Below are 21,168 nucleotides of genomic sequence, written 5' to 3' on the forward strand. Positions count from 1 at the left end.
GAAGAGAAGACCCCTCTCATGTATTTTAGCCAGAGGAGACAGTAAGTAAGAAATACATTGGAGGGGCACCTGGGTGGCCCAATTAGTTAAGCATCTGCCTCTGGCTCAGGTCATGATTTTGGGGTCCTGGGAGCAAACCCCAGGGTTGGGCTCCCTGCTCAGCAGGGAGTCTGCTTCTCCCTCTCCCCCCTCTCGGCTTGTGTTTTCTCTCTCAAATAAATGAAATCTTTAAAAAAAATTAAATACACTTGAGGTAGTGTTATGAGCTATTTAAAAAAAAAAATAAGCAGGGTGACTGGTAAAGGATGAAGGGGTTTGGCGTGGGGGCTACTTAAAAAAGGAGCCCTCTTTGAGGATGGCAAGATGGTATCAGAGCTTGAAAGAGAAAATTATTCCAGGCAGAAGCAGCAGCATGTGCAAAGGTTCTGCGGTGGGAGCGGGCTTGCTGGAGGATAGAAAGTCTAGTTCGGCTCAGGGATGAGACAGCACAGGGACCTACTGAGGGTACCCGTGGTTAGCATGGAGGTGGGAGAGGTGCGACGCCTCAGATCCCAAGGATTCTAGGAGCCCGGGTAGGAGGGCGGGATTTCAGTCACCTCTTGGGAAGCCAGCGAAGGGCTTTACGCAGGGAGTGGGATTATTTATATTTATATACATATATTCTATAGCTACTAATATTAGTATTATTACTAACCGACTTACATCTGAAAAGACTGGTTGCTTTGCACAGAGAGGACTGCCCAGGGGCCACAAAAGAAGCCGCGAAGAGGCGATAGGAGTGCAGGGGGGCCGGGACCAGAGGGACCCTGGAGATGGAGAAATAGAGAAAAACCCAGCCATAACGGGATTTGTGTTTGGAGAGGAAATACGTAAGGGTGACCCTTAGCCTTAACTTTTCTTCGGGTTGTGAGGTCGCCCTCGTGCAGGACAAGCACACAGAGAGGTGTTGGAGCGTTCCGAGGCCGCACCGGGGGACGGCGGCACGGACGCAGCAGGGGTTAAAGCGCGCCCGCGGCCCAGTGGCCGGCAGCTCAGAGAGGCAGCGTGGGGCGGTCGCGATGGAGGCCTCGGGGACCCAGGCGGCTCGTCTCCCTGCAGGCCGGGCGCTGTCGGAGCTCGTGTTTGAGGGGTGCGCGGACCGCCGCCTGGGCATTGCCGCCGCAGCACACACGCCCCCGACCGCGGCCACGCTGACAGCCAACCGTCCGCACCCGGGGCGCGGCAGCTGAGTCCCGGGCCGCGGGCTCCTTTTGTCTGGCCCACGTGGCCCGCCCGCGCCCCGGCCGGCCCGCCCGCGCATGCTCCCTCACGCGCGGCGCGCAGAGCCCCGCCCCCGGCCGCCCAGTGCGCAGGGCCGCGGCCCCCTCCTCACGCCCCCTCCCCACCAGGCGCCCGTCGCGGTGCGTTTGCGTCATCGCGCCACGCCACCACCGGAGCCCGGGCGAAGATGGCGGCAGCCGTTCTTAGCGGGCCCTCGGCGGGCTCCGCGGCCGGGGTGCCCGGCGGGACGGGGGGTCTGTCGGCGGTGGGCTCGGGCCCGCGTCTCCGCCTGCTGCTTCTGGAAAGCGTGTCCGGGCTGCTGCAGCCGCGCGCGGGGGGCGCCGTGGCGCCCGTGCATCCCCCGGTGCGCTCGGCCCCGCACTTGCCCGGGCTCATGTGCCTCCTGCGACTGCATGGGACGGTGGGCGGGGCCCAGGTGAGTGCGGCCCGCGTGCCCGCGGCCCTGCCCGGGAGCCGGCGCCGCTGCGGGGCCGCGGGGCGCGGGGGGCGGCGGGGAGGGCGGGCTGGAAGGGCTGGGGGCTTCTGCCGGAGCCCGTGTCGGTCTGGGCGATGTTCACGCCGTCGGCGGAAACTCCGGGGCGAGAGGAGGGGCCTCGCTGCTCCGCCGCTGGGCTGTTGGTAGTCGCTCGGGACTGTGGGTTCGAGTCCAGGCCCCGCCGCTCAGCTGCACCATCTTCCCTCTCCCCTTCGCGGTCTGGTTGTGGGATTGTTCCGACCGAGTGAACGGACGTGGAAGACGAATGTTGACCGAGGCCCTCCCGAGCCGGAGCCTCGGGCGCTCCACTCTCAGATGCGGTGGCGCTGAATACAGTGTCTGGAAACAGCGAGAGTGGCGTGGCCGGGACTCCTCACCTGACCCCGAGGATTGCGGAGGTTTTCCTGAGGCGTTGGAGCTTAAGCCGAGATCCTCCCCCGTCCCCGGAAGAGCAGGGGGTTGGCTAGGGAAAGTAAATGGGAGAAGTCCACGTGGGAAGGTCCCGTGGCAGGAGGGGCATCGCGTATGGGGCTGGAAGGCCATGGGGACCAGCGCGGGCACAGTGAGGCTGGTGCGGTGCGGGGCAGAGCCTTGTAGACTGGCTTAGAAGGGGTCCTTCTAAGGACCCGCAAACTAGAAACCCAGATGTCCACCAAAACACGTTCCTGCTCCCATGCCTTCCTCATGTTCAGTCCTGTTGATTTTATTACCCAAGTAGCTTTCAGATCTGTCCACTCCTTTCCATATCCTTCCTGGCGTGTTCCAGTGTTAGCTTGAACCCTGCTTTCTCGCGCAGGTGAAGGCACTGCCTATAGGAAGGCATAGTGTGTCCAACCCGGCGTCTAAGGGTGGGTGCCACTGCCATTGTCCTCGCTTCGGCCCTCCCCAAATTCTACCCACCTCTCAAGATCCATATACATGAGGTCTTCCTTGTCCCATCTTTGTTCCTTGGACCTTGCTAGCACCCTGCTTCCTTCCAGCAGGAGGGTTGTCTCAACCTTGGATAGTTCTTTGGTCTGAGTCCCAGATTTATCAGGGACGGTCTCATCGCTGACACTGACGTTACTCCCTACCATTGAGGGTGACAGAACCGTACCTCTGCTACTCAGCCCACTTTGGGAAGTGGGAGCTGATGACGCATTTTCTCGTCTCAATCTCCCACCTTCTAATCCACGTGCGTTTCTGAAACGTTGTCTCTTCTGCCTATACACCTCTGGTTTCTTTCCTTGTTCCAAGTTTTGCCTTCTCCCTCAAGACAAGTCCGTGAGCCCAATGTCTTATTTTCCCCAAGTGTCTAAAGCCTGGCAGAATTTCGAGCAAAGCTAAAGGTGATGTGGGAATCTAGGCTCCCCCTTTAATATTGTCCGTGCCACATTCTGGGGCATAGCCTGCCTTTTTTCTTGCTAACATCTCTTGTCCCTCGTATTGGATCCTGGGTTCGTGGGGCTCACAGTGCCACCTGGAGGGTTTGCGTCTGCCTGTTTTCATTCAAACAATACCGAGGTGCTGTTACGCAGTAGCTATTGTTCTCATCTCTGGTAGACACGTAGGCGTGGTCTTTTCCCTTGGAAAATTTCTAGTCTAATTGAAATGAGAAATGAAAGTAAGGAAATAGGCTTGGAGCTTATTGGAAAGACAAATAGAACCATCGATTGGGCCATCTGTTTTGGCTGAATCACCAACTAGCTTTCCTATAGGTGGCGGGAACTCAGTAGTTGCACAGTGAAACTGCCCAGTTTCTGGTATGGATTATAGCAAGACTTGTGTCCTTGCCTTGGTCTTGTGGCATTTCACTCGTTTCTCTCATGGCACCTGGAGTGAGCTTGCTCCAGGAAAACGCTGATGGCGTTTGCCGGGTTTTACAATCTTCTCTAGCTGGGTTTTCTTGACTTTGGGCCTTTGCACTGTTCTCCACTTGGAGTCCTTCCCCGTGCTGCTGCCCTGCTCCCTGGAAAAATCTTTTCAGTTCTGTGCTTTTCACTGCCTTTGGGAAACCCTTCCAAACCTTTACCTGTGATTAGCTGTCCTTTCTTACAACATAGTGAAATGATACATTTATTCATTTCACATGTTTATATAACCTTCTTCCCTCACCAAACAGCTAGGCTTTGATTTGCTCTATTTTATATGTAATGAAAAAAGATGGAACTCGGGGCACCTGGGTGGCTCAGTGGGTTAAGCCTCTGCCTTCGGCTCAGGTCATGGTCTCAGGGTCCTGAGATCGAGCCCCACATCAGGCTCTCTGCTCAGCAGGGAGCCTGCTTCCCCCTCTCTCTCTCTGCCTTTCTGCCTACTTGTGATATCTCTTATTCTGTTAAATAAATAAATAAAATATAAAAAAAAATAGAACTTACTTCAGAGTACACAGAGGTAGAGAAAATAGTATTTTGAGGGATGCCTGGGTGGCTCAGGTCATGCTTCTTGGGTTCTGGGATAGAGTCCCGCATTGGTCGGACTCCCTGCTCAGCCGGGAGCCTGCGTCTCCCTCTGCCTTCCGCTCGGCCTCTTGTCGCTCTCTCTGTCAAATAAATAAATAAAATCTTTAAAAAAAACAGTATTTTGAACCATCCCACCCTATGCTGTCCCCGTCACCCAAATTTAACAATGGATGTTTTACCAAATGGTTTCATGCCCACTGTCCCAACTCTGCTCCCCTCCCCCAGCTTTTTAAAGCAAATCCCACATCTCATTTCGCTTGTAACCGCGTGGTCTTAGAAGGATGGAATGTCTTATTCTGCTTTTATTCCCAGGGCTTTGTACTGTTCTGTGCCCTAGTCAGTAGCCACTGATCTGCTTAAAAATATCAATAAAAGGGGCACCTGCTGGCTCAGTCCGTAGAGCAGGTAACTCTTGATCTCAGGGTCATGAGTTCAAGCCCCATGCTGGGCATCGAGTCGACGTAAAAAAAAAAAAAAGTATATCAATATAATGACAACATTCTTTTGCTGAAAACTGCACAGTAATCCCTACCTTGTGTGGCCTCTGCTGACCTCCTGACTTCATCTCACACCGCCCCCTCTCTGTGTGGACCCCGCTCCAGCCGCCCAAGCTCACCTTGTTTCTGGAGTTGCTGGGACCCTTGCTCACCAGCTCCTGGGCACTCTCTGGGAAACTTGGGAAGCTCGTGGAGGGTGACTTCCCACTTAAGTCTCAGCTTCTGTGCGCCTGTTTCACAGGAGTCTTTCCTGACCACTGCGCCCCAGTCCGCCCAGACACAGACGTTCTCTGACTCATTGTCCTGTTCGGTTTTCTTCCCAGCATTGATCTCCACTGGAAAGAAATAAACCTATGTCTTATCTGTTACATTCTTTGTTCTCTTCTTACCCAGTTTAAGCTCCACTATAATCCCTTTGCTGCCCCTCCCGTCATTGTACTTGCCGCCCGTACCTCCTCTGAGGTGAATTTAACTGTTCATTCTCTGCCTGCTCCTGCGTAGCCCAGTGTGGCTTCAGGACAGGTGTCCTTGCGGACTGTCACTTAGCACTCACGGCCGTCATCGTCTGCAGTGGACCCTAGTGTCGCCCTAGTCCCACCACGTTTCCACTTCCCCAGACAGCCTCTAACTGCCTCTGTGCACCCTCCCGCTTAGATGTTCACCTGCATCTCGTCTCACTGAGAAGGTAGAAGCCATTGGATGGGTGGCCCTTTGGGTTCCCGCCGGGTTCACTAAGTCTGTGGCCATACGCTCTGCCTTCCCTCCCATGCTGAGGGGTGAGCTGCTCCATGCCCCTGTCCCCCAACTTCACCAGCTCTCCCCACTGTTGGAGCATTTCATCCTGCACTGCCCCGAACAGCTTTAACACGCCCCTCCCTGGCCCCACTGTCTCCTGCCCCATTTCTCTTCTTGGCAAGACTCCTCAGAAGAATTGTACTTGATGTCCACAGTTCTCTTGTTTCTTCTTCTTCTTCTTCTTTTTTTTTTTTTTAAAGATTTTATTTATTTATTTGACAGAGAGAGATTACAAGTAGGCAGAGAGGCAGGCAGAGAGAGAGAGAGGAGGAAGCAGGCTCCCCGCTGAGCAGAGAGCCCGATGCGGGACTCGATCCCAGGACCCTGAGATCATGACCTGAGCCGAAGGCAGTGGCTTAACCCACTGAGCCACCCAGGCGCCCCTTCTTTTTTTTTTTTTTTTTTAAATACCATTGCCGGGGTGCCTGGTTGGCTCAGTGGGTTAAGCCTCTGCTTTCAGCTCTGGTCATGATCTCAGGGTCCTGGGATCGAGTCCCACATCAGGCTCTCTGCTCAGCAGGGATCCTGCTTCCCCCTCCCTTTCTGCCTGCCTCTCTGCCTACTTGTGATCTCTGTCTGTCAAATAAATAATAAATAAATCTTAAAACAAAATACCATTGCTTTGAAATAACTTAAAGTTTATGCAAAATTTGAAATAATTAAAGTAATCCCCATAGACCTTTCACCCCGATGCCCTACATGTCAACATTTTATTTTATTTGTTTATGTTTAAAAGATTTATTTACATATTTTAGAGGGCAAGGGAGGGAGAGGGACCAGCAGGCTCCCAGCTGGAGATCCTGACCTGAGCTGAAACCCAGAGTCGATGCCTTAACCTGCAGTTCCCCTCTTTGCTGTACTGTCGCGGATGCGTGGAGCCAGTCAGCCATCGCTGTGGTCAATCTCATGTATTTATTTTGATTACTGTTATTTTTAAAGGTTTAATTTTTTAAGTAATTTCTACACCCCACGCAGGGCTGGACCTTGTGGCCCGGAGGTCAAGAGTTGTGTGCTCCCTTGCCCGTGGGGGCCGCGCGCCCACCGTGATGGGTATAGAATGGCTCATTCCTCCAGAAGGAAGCCCTGGGCCTCCGTGGTCCCTGCCCGCTTCCCTACGGCTGTGCTCTACTCTTTGTCTCTCGGTTTGCCTGTCTCCACCGGCTCATGGGAACAGATTTTACACGTGGCGTTTCGGGTCTGGCTGCTTTCGTGTAGCATCACGTTTTGAATGCTCGTCCGTGTCCCAGAGCTTCGATATTATTATTATTATCATTATTATTTTATTTAATTTATTTTTTAAAGGTTTTATTTATTTATATGACAGAGATCATAAGTAGGCAGAGAAGCAGGCAGAGAGAGAGAGGAAAGCAGGCTCTCCATGGAGCAAAGAGCCCGATGTGGGGCTCGATCCCAGGACCCCGGGATCATGACCTGAGCTGAAGGCAGAGGCTTAACCCACTGAGCCACCCAGGTGCCCCTATTATTATTATTTTTTAATATGGCCACTCACTCTTCCGTCCTGTGGGTCTGTGGTCCATCGACCGGTGCGTGGGCCCTCGGGTGGTTCTACTCTTGGGCTGTCAGGAAGGACGCTGGGAAGCATCACGTGCGAGTCTTGGCAGAACTGGGTTCTCGGTTCTCTTAGGACTGTCCCCGGGGCGGCAAGTGCTGGGTCATGTGACCTTCGGAGATGCTGCCAGAATGTTCCGAAGTGGCTGCACCATCTTCTCTTCCTGTCGGCAGAGTATTCAGATAAGGGTGTGTCTCACTGTTCCCTTCGCTTGAGGGCGCCCCGAGAGAGGGCTTCTGTGCCTGCTGCGTGGAGGCCCGACCTCCCTCCCCCATGCCAGGCGCTTGGCTCCTTCCCAAGTCTGCTTTAGGCTGCCCCATGGCCCTCGGCTCCATCCCACTCATTAGTGTTGAGTCGTTTGTGTATTTTCTGCCCTGGGCATCTAGCACACACGCTCCCTAGCACCTAGAGCAACGTCGCATGTGAGGTTGACCTTGAATACGTATTGACTGAAGAAGCGAGTCAACATTTCCGTCATGAGAGCGGGGACCTTGTTGATTTTGTCTGGCTCTGGACCCCTTCATCCGTTGCCGTGTGTCCTGTGTGTGTTGGGAGAATGAGTGATGGGCACGGTTAGGGGGGCCCAGGGGTCATGCGAGGAGCTCGGCCTTCCGCGGGGCAGCAGGGTACTCTTGGGAGGCCTGGGAGGAAACCTGTGTCAGGGCCCCCAGAATGTGCGGGAAGGAGGCTCTGGCTGACTGGGTCGGTGTTGGCATTGGCTAACGGCTCTGAGGAGGCCGGGAACAGGATGAGGAGGGTTTGGGGGTGAAGGCCGAGGGTAACAGATGGGGTCAGCATCCATCTAGCAAGTGTGTGTGGCATCTGCTCTGTGCTGGGCGCTGCCCGGGGACACTGAGCTGGGATGTGGGTCTCGGAGGGAGGTGGGAGAAGGGGTCAAGCAGGACGGGCCTGGAGGAAGGCCCCTGAGGCACAGGCTGCTGAGTGTCAGCTGCTGGAAATGGGGCCTTGGGGCTCAGGGGAGGCTTCACAGGTGTGGGCAGGGAAGGGCCCAGAGAAGCACCCCCACCGACTTCAGCATCCTGTTCCTGATTCGCTTCCCTGTTTGCTCCCCCAGAACCTCTCCGCCGTTGGGGCGCTGGTGGGTCTCAGTAACGCACGGCTTGGTTCCATCAAAACTCGGTGAGTCTTTAAGCCTCATTTTTCCAGGGGGTGGTTCCTCAAGAAGCAGGCTGTCCATCTGTCCATCCATCCATGGTCAGCATCCTGTGGACTCAAGAGACTTATTGTCGAGAGGGTGGAGGGTTTCCTTCTTCCCGTGGGCTCCCATGGGGTGAGCTCCACCTGCCCCGGCCCCAGCTCATCCTACCTGGGACCACCTCCGTTCCCAGCGTCTTCGCTGCTCGCATCTCACCAGAGCCCTCCAGGCATTTCGGGAGTTGGAAAGCACTGACGGTCTGGAAGGGGCATCTGCTCTGGCCCCCGGTGCACCAGCGTGGTGACTGGTATTCTCGGGAGCGTGGCTGCCGCTGTGGGCTGTCACTGGCTGCTTCCCTGGCAGGTTTGAGGGCCTGTGTCTGCTGTCCCTGCTGGTGGGAGAGAGCCCCACGGAGATGTTCCAGCAGCACTGCGTGTCCTGGCTCCGGAGCATTCAGCAGGTGCTGCAGGTAAGGGGTCCCGCCCCCGCCGGGACAGGGGCAGGAGAGGCAGGGTCCTGACAGCAGGGAGCACGAGCGTCAGGTGCAAACATGGTAGTAAACTTTCTGATGTTTTTATCCAGGGGGTGTTTTAATTCATTTGACCTTCACACACTGGAACCACTGATGGATTTCACTTCCTCGCTAGCTTTTCTAACAAGCGACATCGCGAAAGTTCCTTTTTCCGGGTGTTTTATTTTTATGTATTATTTGCTTGGGTGTTTTTTTGTTTTGTTTTGTTTTTTTGTCTTTTTTTGCTGCTCCCTTTTCCTCTTTCAGCATTTTCAGTTTTTTTCTAACCTGCTTTGATGGTCTCCCCACTTCATTCTTGCGCAAGCACATTCTGAGCACGGGGGCTGAGTGCTAAGTTCTGGGGCACCGTGGTCGGGTGACCCTGGCCCCCGCTGGCATGGTTCTCAGAGTCTAGCACAGGGCGTTGAGGGACTTTCCAAGAAGTAAATGTCTCAGGAAATAAAGAAAAACAACACAGCATAATTTTACTCAGAAAATGCAGCATGTGAATCATGCCCAGTTAGCTGGTACTCACGTTTCCAGAGCATGTGTTCAGAGCAGGTCAGTAAATTGCACTTACCTGACAGCCGCTGTGGAAATCTGTAAATCCGTGTACCGGCGGGAGACGTGGTGCAGTCCTCCCGTCTGAATTCCCCCATGGTCAGAGCCTTGTCCTCCGCACGGCCCTGGCAGCTCGTCGTCCTTCGTTTGTGTGACTGCAAGCGTGTGTGTTGGCGTTCGGATTGCAGCCAGGTTTGATCAGTCTCTGAATTTTTAAGCTCCTGAGAACAACTTCAGGGGGTTGTACCCAGTAGGTACTGAAGGCCTCAGTATGACAGGATTCTGTCTGTCCAGTAATTCTCTAAATACACTGCTGACTGTGTGATCAAAGGCCGTGTTCTGTATCTGGCCAAACCTTTTTTTTTTTTTTTTAAGATTTTATTTATTTATTTGACAGAGATCACAAGTAGGCAGAGAGGCAGACAGAGAGAGAGAGAGGCGGAAGCAGGCTCCCCGCCGAGCAGAGAGCCCAATTCGGGGACCCTGGGATCATGACCTGAACCGAAGGCAGAGGCTTTAACCCACTGAGCCACTCAGGTGTCCCTCTGGCCAAACCTTCTTTAGGAAAATTTTCATCGTTCAAGTGCGGCTGACATGCAGGGTTGTGTTCGTTTTGGTGTGCCCACCATGGCTCGAGGGTTTCTGTGCTCTTCTCCGGGGTGTAGATAGGAAGCGTTCTGGCTTTGCAAACCACGTATGCTTTTTGTTGGCATTTTCTCTCTTTTTTTCCTTTCCAACTGTTTAAAAATGTAAAACTCCTGTTCTAGCTTGTGGGCTATGCGAAAATAGGCTGTACAGACCATACAGTTGCTGATGCCTTTTGTAGCGGGAGAGGCTTTTCTAGAATAATCGCACAGCTGGGGGCCCGGCCAGCCCGTCAGGAGGGCCAGCCTGTCAGGAGAGTGTGTGACTCCACGCGGGGCATGCTGTCTGGCCCGGCAGGGCGTGGAGCGGCTTACAGACAGAAGGGAAGGCGCCCTGGGTGTGGCGCAGCATGCCGCCCGGGACGTGGGGTGAAGAGCACAGTCTCTGTGGACCAGTGGTTCATGGAGGGCTTCTCTGAGCTGATGGGGCTAAGAACGTGTTGATAAGTGTGCAAAAGCCCCAAGAGGACAGGAGTTTGGCCCAGTTGGAGAATTACCAGCAAGCTGGTGTGGCCGAGTGGGGTTGATGAGATGCCACTGGGGACGGGGGTAGGGAGGGATGTCGGGACATGGGGCATGTTAGGGAGCTCGTGTTTGTTGTTGGAACACTGGGAATTCATGGAAGGTGGGTTTTTTTTTTTTTTTTTTTTTAGATTTTATTTACTTATTAGAGAGAGAGATTGAATATGAGTGAGGGATAAGGGCAGGGGCAGAGGGAGAAGCAGACTCGACTCCCTGCAGAGCAGTGAGCCTGACATGGGGCTTGATCCCAGGACTCAGATCATGACCTGAGCCAAAGGCAGACGCTTCACCCATGAGCCCCCCAGGCGCCCCTCATGGAAGGTTTTGAGTCGGGGTGAGGACGAGATGATGGTGGTGGTGACGTGATCAGATTCTCAGTTGGAAGTACTACCTCGGCTGCTGTTTGGAGAAAGAACTAGAAAGGAGCCAGATTGTAAGCAGAAAGACCTCGTAGAGGGGAAACCTCCTGGTAGCTTCTGCTACCAGGGAGGAGCAGAAAGGATGGGAGGAGGCCGCAGAAAGGATGAGAAGTTGAGTCCAGGAGAGGCTTAGAGGCAAAGTGGACAGGTCCTGATGGTGGAACAGGTATGTGTGAGACAATCCCGGATTTCCGAGCACCGGGATGGTCAGGCTCAGAGGGGAGGGGGGCAGCCTGGGGAGCCAGGCCTCAGCGACTCCCTTAGTGAGCATAGCCCTGAGCAGGTGTGAGCGGCAGTCCGCGGGCTCGGTGGGTTTGGGGGGCAGTGGAAGCTCAGGTGAGGGTGTACTCGGGCACTTCCATGGACAGCGTGGGAAGACGCGCCCCCCCCCGAACGCGGCCAGGTAGCGGAGGGGAGCCAACAGGACGGGGCACTGTGCCACAGACGGCATGGCAGGGCTGTGGGTTGGGTGGCGTGGAGGGAAGGGGCAGGACCCGTGTGTGTGTCTCTGCGGCTCAGAGGTGGAGCGAGGTGTGGACGGAATGCTGGGTTTCCGATTGAGCAGCTCAGGGGTTCGGAGAGGGGCAGAGCACAGACATGGGTCGGGAGCGGGAGCACGTGGGGGAGCCAGGCAGTCCCGATGCTGGGCTCGCATGGGAGGGAATTGTGCAGTGACTTTGGGCAGGTGCGTGGGGCTCGGGAAGGGTATTTACAGAGGGGTGCTTCTGTGCAGAGGACTCTGCGGGACTAGCGGGACAGGCGCTGGGGGACAGTCCACGCACAGGGTGACAGGATGGGGGAGAGGGCTGTGAGAATGAAGGGACGGTTTCAGGTGTGGCCGGGGACTCTTTCCCGTCCCAGGGCTTCCTTTGTCTGTGAAGGTGGGAGGAGGGGTGACCAGAGGGGGCATTAATGGGACCAAAATGCAGTGTCAGAGGTCCCTGTTCTCCCTTTCTTTTTTCTAATTTCTATTTTATTTTTTAACTTAAATTCAGTTAGATAGCACACAGTATATCATTAGTTTGCAGATGTGGAGTTTGGGGTTCCATCAGTGGTGTGGAACACCCAGTGCTGATCACATCATGCGCCCCCTCCATGCCCCGCACCAGTTGGCCCAGCCTTAGCCCTCCCTGAGCTTACTTGCTTACTGATGAGCTGTACTTGTTTTGTGGCTGCACGGCCTCGGGTCTGGCAGGAGGTCGGTGCCAACTCTGCTTCCCGTGTACACGTTGATTTTCCAGGGCAGTCCTAGATCCACTCTGTTTTTTCCTCCACGAGTCCAGGGTAGGTGTGAGCCAGGCCGAAGCCTACTCGGCGACATGGGGTGGCTGCGCTATGGCCGTGGCTGTCCCTGGGCGAGAAGGATGCTCCTCCGTTCCTAATGGGGGAGCGCAGTCAGGAGAACTACTCGCCATCTTCCGTTAGTCAGATCTGTAAGGCCTGGCTTTGTTTCTTCCCAGCACATTCAGGGCCTCAGATACCCGTGGTACTAAAGCCTAGACACGTGTCCTTTCTGTAGACACGCTACATCCCCGTGTCCCAGTGGGTGTATGGGCAACAGTGACAGTGCGGTGTTCCTCGGAAGCCCCATGCTGGCCTGCCCCTCCCCGGGCCACCGCCTCTTGGCAACTGCGGAGGCGAGCTCAGGAGCGTGGGGTTCGTTGCTTTTAGTCCCAGGACCCGCCCCCCACGATGGAGCTGGCCGTGGCTGTCTTGAGGGACCTGCTCCGCTATGCAGCCCAGCTGCCTACGCTCTTCCGGGACATCTCCATGAACCACCTCCCCGGCCTCCTCACCTCCCTGCTGGGCCTCAGGCCGGAGGTGAGACCCCTCCCAGCCCCCGCCCCCAGCCCGAACAGTGCTCTCCCTCCAGCGGGTCGGAGTGCAGGGAGCAGGTGGGAGAGGGAGGAGAGGTAGGGCCGAGGACAGTGTGGCGGGGGATGGTGAGCGTGTGGGGTCCTGGGGGCATTGGGCTCTGCGCCTCAGCCTGACTCTCTGTTCTGCCCACAGTGTGAGCTCTCAGCGCTGGAGGGCATGAAGGCCTGCATGACCTACTTTCCTCGGGCCTGTGGGTCTCTCAAAGTAAGTATTCCCCGAAAGGCCTTTTCCACCCACGTAACCCTTGCTCGCTGTCTTAGCTCAGAGCCCGCAGCGGAGGATTCGGAGCACCCGTCTGCCGAGCGCACGGTCCCGTCCCCGCGGCTGGCTCTCTGGGCTCACAGGGAAACTGACTTGCCGGTGCTCAGTGAAGATCGGAACCCGCGTCTGATGCCAAAGCCCTTAACCCAGACTCCTTCCCCCGTCTGCCTTGCCCGTTCTCCTCCCATCCTGTCTCACTTGCTGCCTACGGCTCTTGCCGTTTCCTCCAGGAAGTCTTCCTGACTGACTGCTTTTCTGTATTAACACGTAGTTCCGACTAAACTATGTCATGACCTGTACGGGGTTTTTTGCTTGTGGTTTTTCTGTTTTTTTTTTGTTGTTGTTGTTTGTTTTGTTTGTTTTTTTTTGAAGGTTTTATTTATTTGACAGAGAGAGAGACAGTGAGAGAGGGAACACAAGTGGGAGAAGCAGGGTTCCCGTGGAGCAGGGAACCTGATGTGGGGCTTGATCCCAGGATCCTGGAATCATGACCTGAGCCAAAGGCAGATGCTTAATGACTGAGCCACCCAGGCGCCCCTTTGTTTTTTTAACCAAAGTTTTACCGAGTTCTGTAAACTCTCCCTTTTTTCTAAAATGCTCTAAGGGAGTTGCTTGCGTGCCACAGGCTGGGTCCCTGTGCCTGAGCTTGCTTTGGTCGGTGGTCAGGGTGAGGCGTTCCTGTGGGGCTTATTGGTTCAGCTCTCGGTGGGCATGTCTGTCTGCCTGCACCACCCCCGCCCCCACCAACCTTTGGGTTCAAACCGTTGGGGCCTCTGGGATGCCCAGTTTCCCTGCACTGGTGCGTCTTGGTTGTCCCTATGAGTCTGGAGGAGAATTCAGCCTTGAGTTTCTGAGGCCAGGCCTGAAGTTCCAGGGCGCTTTGTAGAGCTCTAAGACCTTTTCCAGATGTTGCTACAGGGCGGGATGGGTGTGCTTTTATTTTGCTAAGAATAAGGTGTCCTGTGGAGAAGGGCCGTCTGCGGAGGGTTCTGGCTTTGTGGGCTGCCAGCGTGTCCGTGGGAAAATGCAAGGCTCCCGGGCGGTCTGTACCTGGAGGCTCTTGCCGTGGGGACAGGACAGGATAGGTGCCGTGGGAGTGTCTGTCCTTGGCTTGGTACGGAGGATCCCAGGGCAGCGGCGGTCTCCCAGGTTCTCCCAGTCTGGGCTGCTGCGCCCCTGCCTTCTGAGGCTGGGAGGTGAGTCCGCAGGGCCTCTAACTTTCCTCGCCGAGGAGATGAGTGCTTTGTGGCCTGAGACATGGGGGCCATGCCCCATGGGCACACTGCTTGCTCGCAGGTCAGGTGGAGTGTCTTGCGGGAGCCCCCACTCCTGTGCATCTCCTAGGGCTGTGCTTTGCCGCACTTCCGGACATGGCCCGCAGCCTGCCCTGTGCCTTGCTCTCAGCAGGGGGAAGCGGGAGCAGGAGTGGACCGAGAGGGCAGGGCACTCCGGGATCAGGCCTTTGGCTGCCCTCCAGGAAACGTCCTCGGGGAAACGGAGCAGTCAGGAGACATGTGTGCAGTTGCTGTTGGTCTGAAGCATACCGAAGCCTCCCGCATTGCTGGGAAGGTGCCCTCCAGGCACCCCCCGAGCCCGGGAGTGGTTCCAGGCCTTGTACCCTGGGGTCAGCGAGAGCAGCACTTGGCTGGCTGGCTGTGAGTCCTGAAGGGTGACATGGGAAGCCCCACGCAGTTCCCGCTGCGGGGCAGGTGTGGGGGAGGTTGGGAGGCTTGGCCTCTGTCCGGAAGTGCCTCTGCGTGTCTGCAGCCTGTGGTTCCTCTGCGAGTTCACCATCGTGTGCAAGATGCCCCGTACTCACTGGGTCTCTATTCCCCAGCCTGGGGTCCACGGCCTCTGTGCGCTCCCGACCATGCGTCTCCCTGCTGGTCCTACCCTGTGGGTGTCCTCCTTCTCAGCCCTGCTGGCCGCCGGCCCGCCCGGCCTCCTAGTGCCTGCCCCCGGGGGCTCACGTCTCGGGTCCTTCTGATGCCCTCTCACTTCCCCTGGAGCCGGGGCCCCGTTTCACACCTTCCCGACTCTGATGAGAACGTGCGTTCTGAGGAGTGTGATAGAGTCTCGTGTGTCACTGTTAGCAAGTTAGATGCGGAGATCGTAGCTCTTAACAGCGCCTGAAATTCCGAGTTAGTGATGTACGACGTAGACCAGTGTTTCCAGATGCCTGCGAATTAGAACCAGAGGTGGAAAGGTGTGATTTCCCCTGGTGGCAGGCAGAGATGTTGCTGCCGCTGCTGGGTTCTCTCTGTCCGCGTTTGTAGTTATCTTACAGGCTAGTGAAACAGAAAATGTTTCTTGCCAGCTACGTTTGCAGGCCCCCTGGATTCTAGATGGCTTTGCCGCGGCCAGCTGAGCGGGTGTTTGCCTATGGCCAGGCTGCTCTGACCTGTGCTGACCAGCGCACCCCTGCCTGGGGCCTCTCTCCTGGCTCACATCTTCGCCTGGTCGAAGCTGGAGGAACAGGACTCATTTTGCAGAAATGGGCGTGAGGGAGCCCAGTGTCTGTGGGGCGGGACCGGGAGGTGAACTGAGGACGAGGGCCCACTGTCAGCAGGTCTGCTCACAGGCTGGGCGCTGCGGGTTCTGTGTCCGCAGGAGACAGAAAGCTGGGTTTCCGTTCTGCTGCTGGCAGTGGACCAGAGTGTTCCTCTCTGGCCCTTGACTCACCAGCCTCTTCCTCTCTTTCCCCCGACCCAGGGCAAACTGGCCTCGTTTTTTCTGTCCCGGGTGGATGCCCTGAGCCCCCAGCTCCAGCAGGTAAAGGGAAGAGAGGGAGGCGGAGAGCCCGGGGGTCTGAGCTGGAGCTTCTGTTTGTTATCTCTTGGCTTTTCTCTCTGTTGCCGCCGTCGGATTGGGTTCTCGCTTCCCTCCTGTTTCGTGCACAAGATGCTGACCTCTAGCTCCTCTGCCTCGTTGTCCTTTCTGCTCCACTCTGAGCTCTCTTGGCGCGTGGGGGTCGTTGGGCTGCGGGGCTGGGCCGGGGTCCCGTCTGACCGCATCTGACCTCTCTCCTGCAGCTGGCCTGCGAGTGCTACTCCAAGCTGCCCTCTCTGGGTGCCGGCTTCTCGCAGGGCCTGAAGCACACGGAGAGCTGGGAGCAGGAGCTGCGCAGCCTGCTGGCCTCCCTGCACAGCCTGCTGGGGGCCCTGTATGAGGGCGCAGAGACCGGTACGGGCCGGGGGTGGGTGGTGGGGAGGGGGAGTGGGCAGTGGGTTTCCACCTCCACAAGGAAGGCAGGAGGGGCGGATGAAGGGTGTCAGGGCGCGACGTCCTTGTGTTTCCGTGCAGCCCCCATGCAGTATGAGGGCCCTGGCGTGGATATGCTGCTCACGCCCTCGGAGGACGGGGACGCCCATGTCCTGCTGCGGCTGCGGCAGCGCTTCTGCGGACTGGCCCGCTGCCTGGGGCTCATGCTCAGGTGCGTGGGGACCAGGGGCCGGGGCCATCCTCATCAGGACAGGGTGGGGGACGGGGGGCGGTCAGGCTGGGGAGCCCGCGCTGAGGACTGGTCTGCTCTCCTCCTCTTTAGCTCAGAGTTCGGGGCTCCTGTGTCCGTCCCTGTGCAGGAAATCCTGGACGTCATCTGCCGGGCCCTCAGCATCAGTGCCAAGAGCATCGTGAGTGGAGCTGGTGCTCTGCATGGCGTTCTCTGGCTGGACGGGGGGTGGGGGCAGTGCGGGAGCCGCCACTCCCACAGCGGCGTCTCCCGAGGCTGTCCTGGCCAGCCCCCTTTCTCTGGCCGGGTGCCACCACGGTGCTTGTCCTGACATGTGCCCACTGGGGCACGTTGGCTCCGGTTCTCAGGACGCATCCAGCGGGTGCTTCCCCAGGGTGGGGGTGAACCTGGGGCTCAGCGGGGTCATGGCTGAGAGGTCCAGCCACGCTCCCCGTCGTCCTCTCCCAGGTCTGTTTTAGAGGACGGGGTCTTTCCTGGTGGGCCAGTGGGGCGTGCGGGCCCCTTTCTGTGCGCACACATGTCTCTGTGTCCCTCTCTTTCTCCGCGTGGCCACCCCCCCACTCCTGCCGTGTTTTCCCGCAGAGCTTGCTTGGAGACGGCCCCCTGCGGCTGCTGCTTCTGCCTTCTATCCACCTGGACGCCCTGGACCTGCTGTCTGCGCTCATTCTCGCGTGAGTGGCAGAGGACGGGGTGGTCGGGGGATGAGGACGCACTGGGAGCGGAGCTCACTGTTCTCTCTTCACTCTCAGGTGTGGAGGCCGCCTCTTGCGTTTTGGGGCTCTGATCAGCCGCCTGCTTCCCCAGGTCCTCAATGCCTGGAACCTTGGTAGGGATACCCTCTCCCCAGGCCAGGAGAGGCCGTACAGGTGACCGTGAGGGCGGGCGCGTACCAGAGAGCACGGGCTGGGAGCTCTGAGGGCGTCCCCCTCATGGACTGCTCTCTGCCCACCCCCCCCACCCACCCACCGCCATAGCACCGTGCGGGCCAAGGTATATGCCGTGCTGGAGCTGTGGGTTCAGGTGTGCGGAGCCTCGGCCGGAGTGCTGCAGGGGGGTGCCTCCGGAGAGGCCCTGCTCTCCCACCTGCTCAGCGACATCTCCCCGCCGGCCGACACCCTGAAGGTGAGTGAAGGCCCTGCTCCTGGCCCAGGACTCTTGTCCGGCACCCTTGCTGGAGCGAGCCTGCCTGCCAGACGCTGTCTCCTGCTGCCCTCCCGCCTCCTTCTTGGCCCTGGGCCGGCGACTTAATGTCCGTCCTCCACCAGCTGCGAAGCCCGCGGGGGAGCCCGGATGGGGGGCTACAGTCCGGGAAGCCCAGCGCTCCCAAGAAGCTGAAGCTGGACATGGGGGAGGCCGCGGCCCCACCCAGCCACCGGAAGGGGGACACCAACGCCAATAGTGACGTGTGTGCAGCTGCGCTGAGAGGTGGGAGAGGCCGTGCCCTGCGGCCCTGGGCGCGGGCAGGGTGGTGTTGGACGTGCAAGAGGTCCTGCGTCGTCGGTGCTCTGGGCCCCGCTGCTGGCCCTGCAGCCTCTCGCTCGGCTCTGGCTGCGTCTCTGCTGGCCGCGGCCTTGTGTGCCCTGTTACAGAGGGCTGGAGTGGGGTGGTTTGCCTGCACCGGCCAAAGTGGGGGCTCATTGTGGGCTGCGAGCACCCGACCCACAGCCAGCCTGCCCTTGTGACCCCCCTCTCCTTCCCCAGGCCTCAGCCGGACCGTCCTTATGTGTGGGCCCCTCATCAAGGAGGAGACTCACAGGGTCAGTGGGTATGGGGGCGCTATTTGCATGGGGGCCAACCCCAGGGGTCAGGTGTCAGCCCTGGGAGCCAGCGCTGTGGGGGGATTGGGTGGTCTGAGCGCCGTCTCTGAGTGTGCTCCGTGTTCTTTCCAGAGACTGCACGACCTGGTCCTCCCCCTCGTCATGGGGGTCCAGCAGGGCGAGGTCCTGGGCAGCTCCCCGTATACCAGCTCCCGCTGCCGCCGGGAGCTGGCACTCCTGCTGGCCCCGGCTCCCCGCTGCCCGCCTCCCCTCTCCTGCGCAGTGCAAGCCTTCTCCCTTGGCCAGCGAGAGGACAGCCTTGAGGTAGCTGCCCCTTGGCCCTCCCTACCCCCCACATCTGAAGCCAGGGCCTCCCCTTCTGGTGCCTGATGCTCACACCTGCCCTTGGCCTCTTCCTCAGGTGGCATCTTTCTGCTCGGAAGCGCTGGTGACCTGTGCTGCCCTGACCCACCCCCGGGTCCCTCCCCTGCAGTCCATGGGCCCTGCCTGCCCTACGCCTGCTCCAGTCCCCCCTCCTGAGGCCCCATCTCCATTCAGGGCACCCCCCTTCCAATCCCCGGGCCCCATGCCCTCGGTGGGCCCCATGCCCTCAGTAGGCCCCATGCCGTCGGCGGGTGCCATGCCTCCGACGGGCCCCTTGCCGCCAGCGGGCCCCATGCCTCCGACACGCCCTGGACCTCCAGCCACAGCCAACCACTTAGGCCTCTCCGTCCCAGGCCTGGTGTCTGTGCCCCCCCCGGCTCCATCCTGGCCCAGAGAACCATCGGGCAGGCTCCAACGAGGACCCCGTCCTCGCCCCTAGTGGCACTCCTCCACCCCCCATACCCCCGGATGAGACTTTTGGGGGCAGAGTGCCCAGGCCGGCCTTTGTCCACTATGATAAGGAGGAGGCATCCGACGTGGAGATCTCCTTGGAAAGCGACTCTGATGACAGCGTGGTGATCGTCCCCGAGGGGCTGCCTCCCCTGCCGCCCCTCCCCCCCTCGGGCTCCACACCCCCGCCTATGGCTCCAGCCGGCCCGCCAACTGCCTCCCCTCCCGGGCCGGCCAAAGAGGAGCCCGAGGAGCTTCCCACGGCCCCGGGGCCTCTCCCGCACCCCCCCGACCCCCCCTGTACCGGGCCCCGTGGCGCTGCCGCCTCCCCAGCTGGTCCCTGAAGGGACTCCTGGCGGCGGAGGACCCCCCGGCCTGGAGGAAGACCTGACGGTCATTAACATCAACAGCAGTGACGAGGAGGAGGAGGAGGAGGAAGAAGAGGAGGAAGAGGAGGAGGAGGAGGAGTATTTTGAGGAGGAAGAAGAGGAGGAAGAGGAGTTCGAGGAGGAGTTTGAGGAAGAGGAAGGAGAGTTGGAGGAGGAGGAGGAGGAGGAAGACGAGGAGGAGGAGGAGGAGCTGGAGGAGCTGGAGGAGGTGGAGTTCGGCCCCGCAGGGGCACCGGCAGAGGAGAGTGGGCCCCCGCCGCCGAGCCCGCCCCCGGCGCTGCCCCCTGCCCAGTCCCCGAAGGCGCAGCCTGAGCCCGAGGGGGAGCCCGGGCTGCTGCTGGAGGTAGAGGAGCCGGGGGCCGAGGAGGGGCCGGGGGCCGAGGCTGCCCCCACACTGGTCCCTGAGGTGCTCCCCTCCGAGGGGGAGGGTCCGCCGGACACGGAGAGCCCCCCAGCTGGGCCACCTCCCCAGGAGCTCGAGGAAGAGGAGCCTTCGGCTCCCCCGACCCTGCTGGAGGAGGGGACTGAGAGCGGGGGTGACGAGGTGCCGGTCCCCCCCGAGACACCTGCCGTGGCAGACGTGGAGGCGGAGGCCGAGGCAGAGACGGCCGCCCTCCCCGAGAAGGTAGGCGGGCAGGGGAGGGGGCTCAGCTCTGGGTCTGTCCTTCTGTGTTGCCTGTGTGTGTGTGACTGTTTCCAATCTTACGTCTTTTTGCCGAAAAGGAGCAGGATGACACGGCCGCCATGCTGGCTGACTTCATCGATTGTCCCCCTGATGACGAGAAGCCACCACCGGCCCCGGAGCCCGATTCCTAATCCTCTCCTGCCCCCCTTTCGGTTTCTAATAAAGTTCTGTCCTGGGAGATCACCTGCCGCCCGACTCTTGCCCCGCGGCGTTCCCGGCCTGAAGCCCCATCGCCTGCGGGCTTCCCAAGGTACTCGTAGTGCTCCCTGTGCGTCTGCACAGCGGCCCGTGCTCCCCGGCGGCTCGACTGCCCTGCGACATCCCACCGTCCGCCCTCGGCGCTGCTGGCGGTTGAGACCACGAGTAAGGAGCGGGGCTGCTTGTCAGAGCCTAGGGTGGATGTGTGGGAGGTCAGAGCACTGTGTGTCCCAGAGAGAGTGTGTAAATATGCGTGCTCCCGTGCCCCCAAAACCGTGGGCTGGAAACCATGTGACTGGAGGTAGACAAATGTGAAAGGTACGGAGGTGTGAGCCCTGTTCCCGGGCTGGGCCTTCTTGTGACTGGATCTGCGCCCCCCCCCCCCTGGAGCTGTGGCCACGGCCCAGCTGGTGTCTGGTCCCTGCAAACACGTCACGCCTCGGCCTCTTTGGGGCTCTCGTGTGTGTGGGAGCAAGACGGGCGTCCGTCTGCTGTGGCATGAGCACAGGTCTGTCTATTGCGGCATGAACACAGGCCGGAGATGTGGGCAGGGCAGCTCGTCTTCCCGAGTGTGCGTGTCCTGAAGGCCCTTGTTAGTGAGGCCAATTTTTGGCAACTTACTCAGGTTTACAAAACTTTTCCCCCAACCTGCGATCTTGAGAAACCCCAAGCCTGTGGAAGGGCTGGAAGAAGAGTGTGACCATCACATGGACTCCCCGGTCGCAGACGTTAGTCCGCGTTCGTCTCTGTGCAGCTGTACTCTGTGTAGACCCGTGCGTCCGTGTGCACACGCACCTCTGCCCGTAGCAGTGTGTTCACATCTGG

The 21,168-nt window shown here is 58.7% G+C and overlaps 1 protein-coding gene across 1 annotated transcript; it reads left to right on the top strand.

The window, feature by feature from the left end:
* Positions 1 to 1,378: 1,378 nt before the first annotated feature.
* Positions 1,379 to 20,331, top strand: PELP1 (proline, glutamate and leucine rich protein 1). The gene is given in 19 exon segments (XM_032321167.1): positions 1,379 to 1,696; positions 8,132 to 8,196; positions 8,576 to 8,681; positions 12,541 to 12,690; positions 12,880 to 12,951; positions 15,721 to 15,780; positions 16,041 to 16,191; positions 16,312 to 16,441; positions 16,553 to 16,640; positions 17,063 to 17,151; positions 17,230 to 17,346; positions 17,455 to 17,602; positions 17,746 to 17,905; positions 18,182 to 18,237; positions 18,370 to 18,561; positions 18,659 to 18,988; positions 18,990 to 19,351; positions 19,353 to 20,085; positions 20,184 to 20,331. Coding segments are annotated over 19 exon segments (3,351 nt in total). The 5' UTR covers positions 1,379 to 1,447; the 3' UTR covers positions 20,277 to 20,331.
* The last annotated feature ends 837 nt before the right edge of the window (positions 20,332 to 21,168 follow it).

The sequence above is a fragment of the Mustela erminea genome, chromosome 18, assembly GCF_009829155.1.
Source record: "Mustela erminea isolate mMusErm1 chromosome 18, mMusErm1.Pri, whole genome shotgun sequence".
Lineage (NCBI taxonomy): Eukaryota > Metazoa > Chordata > Mammalia > Carnivora > Mustelidae > Mustela > Mustela erminea.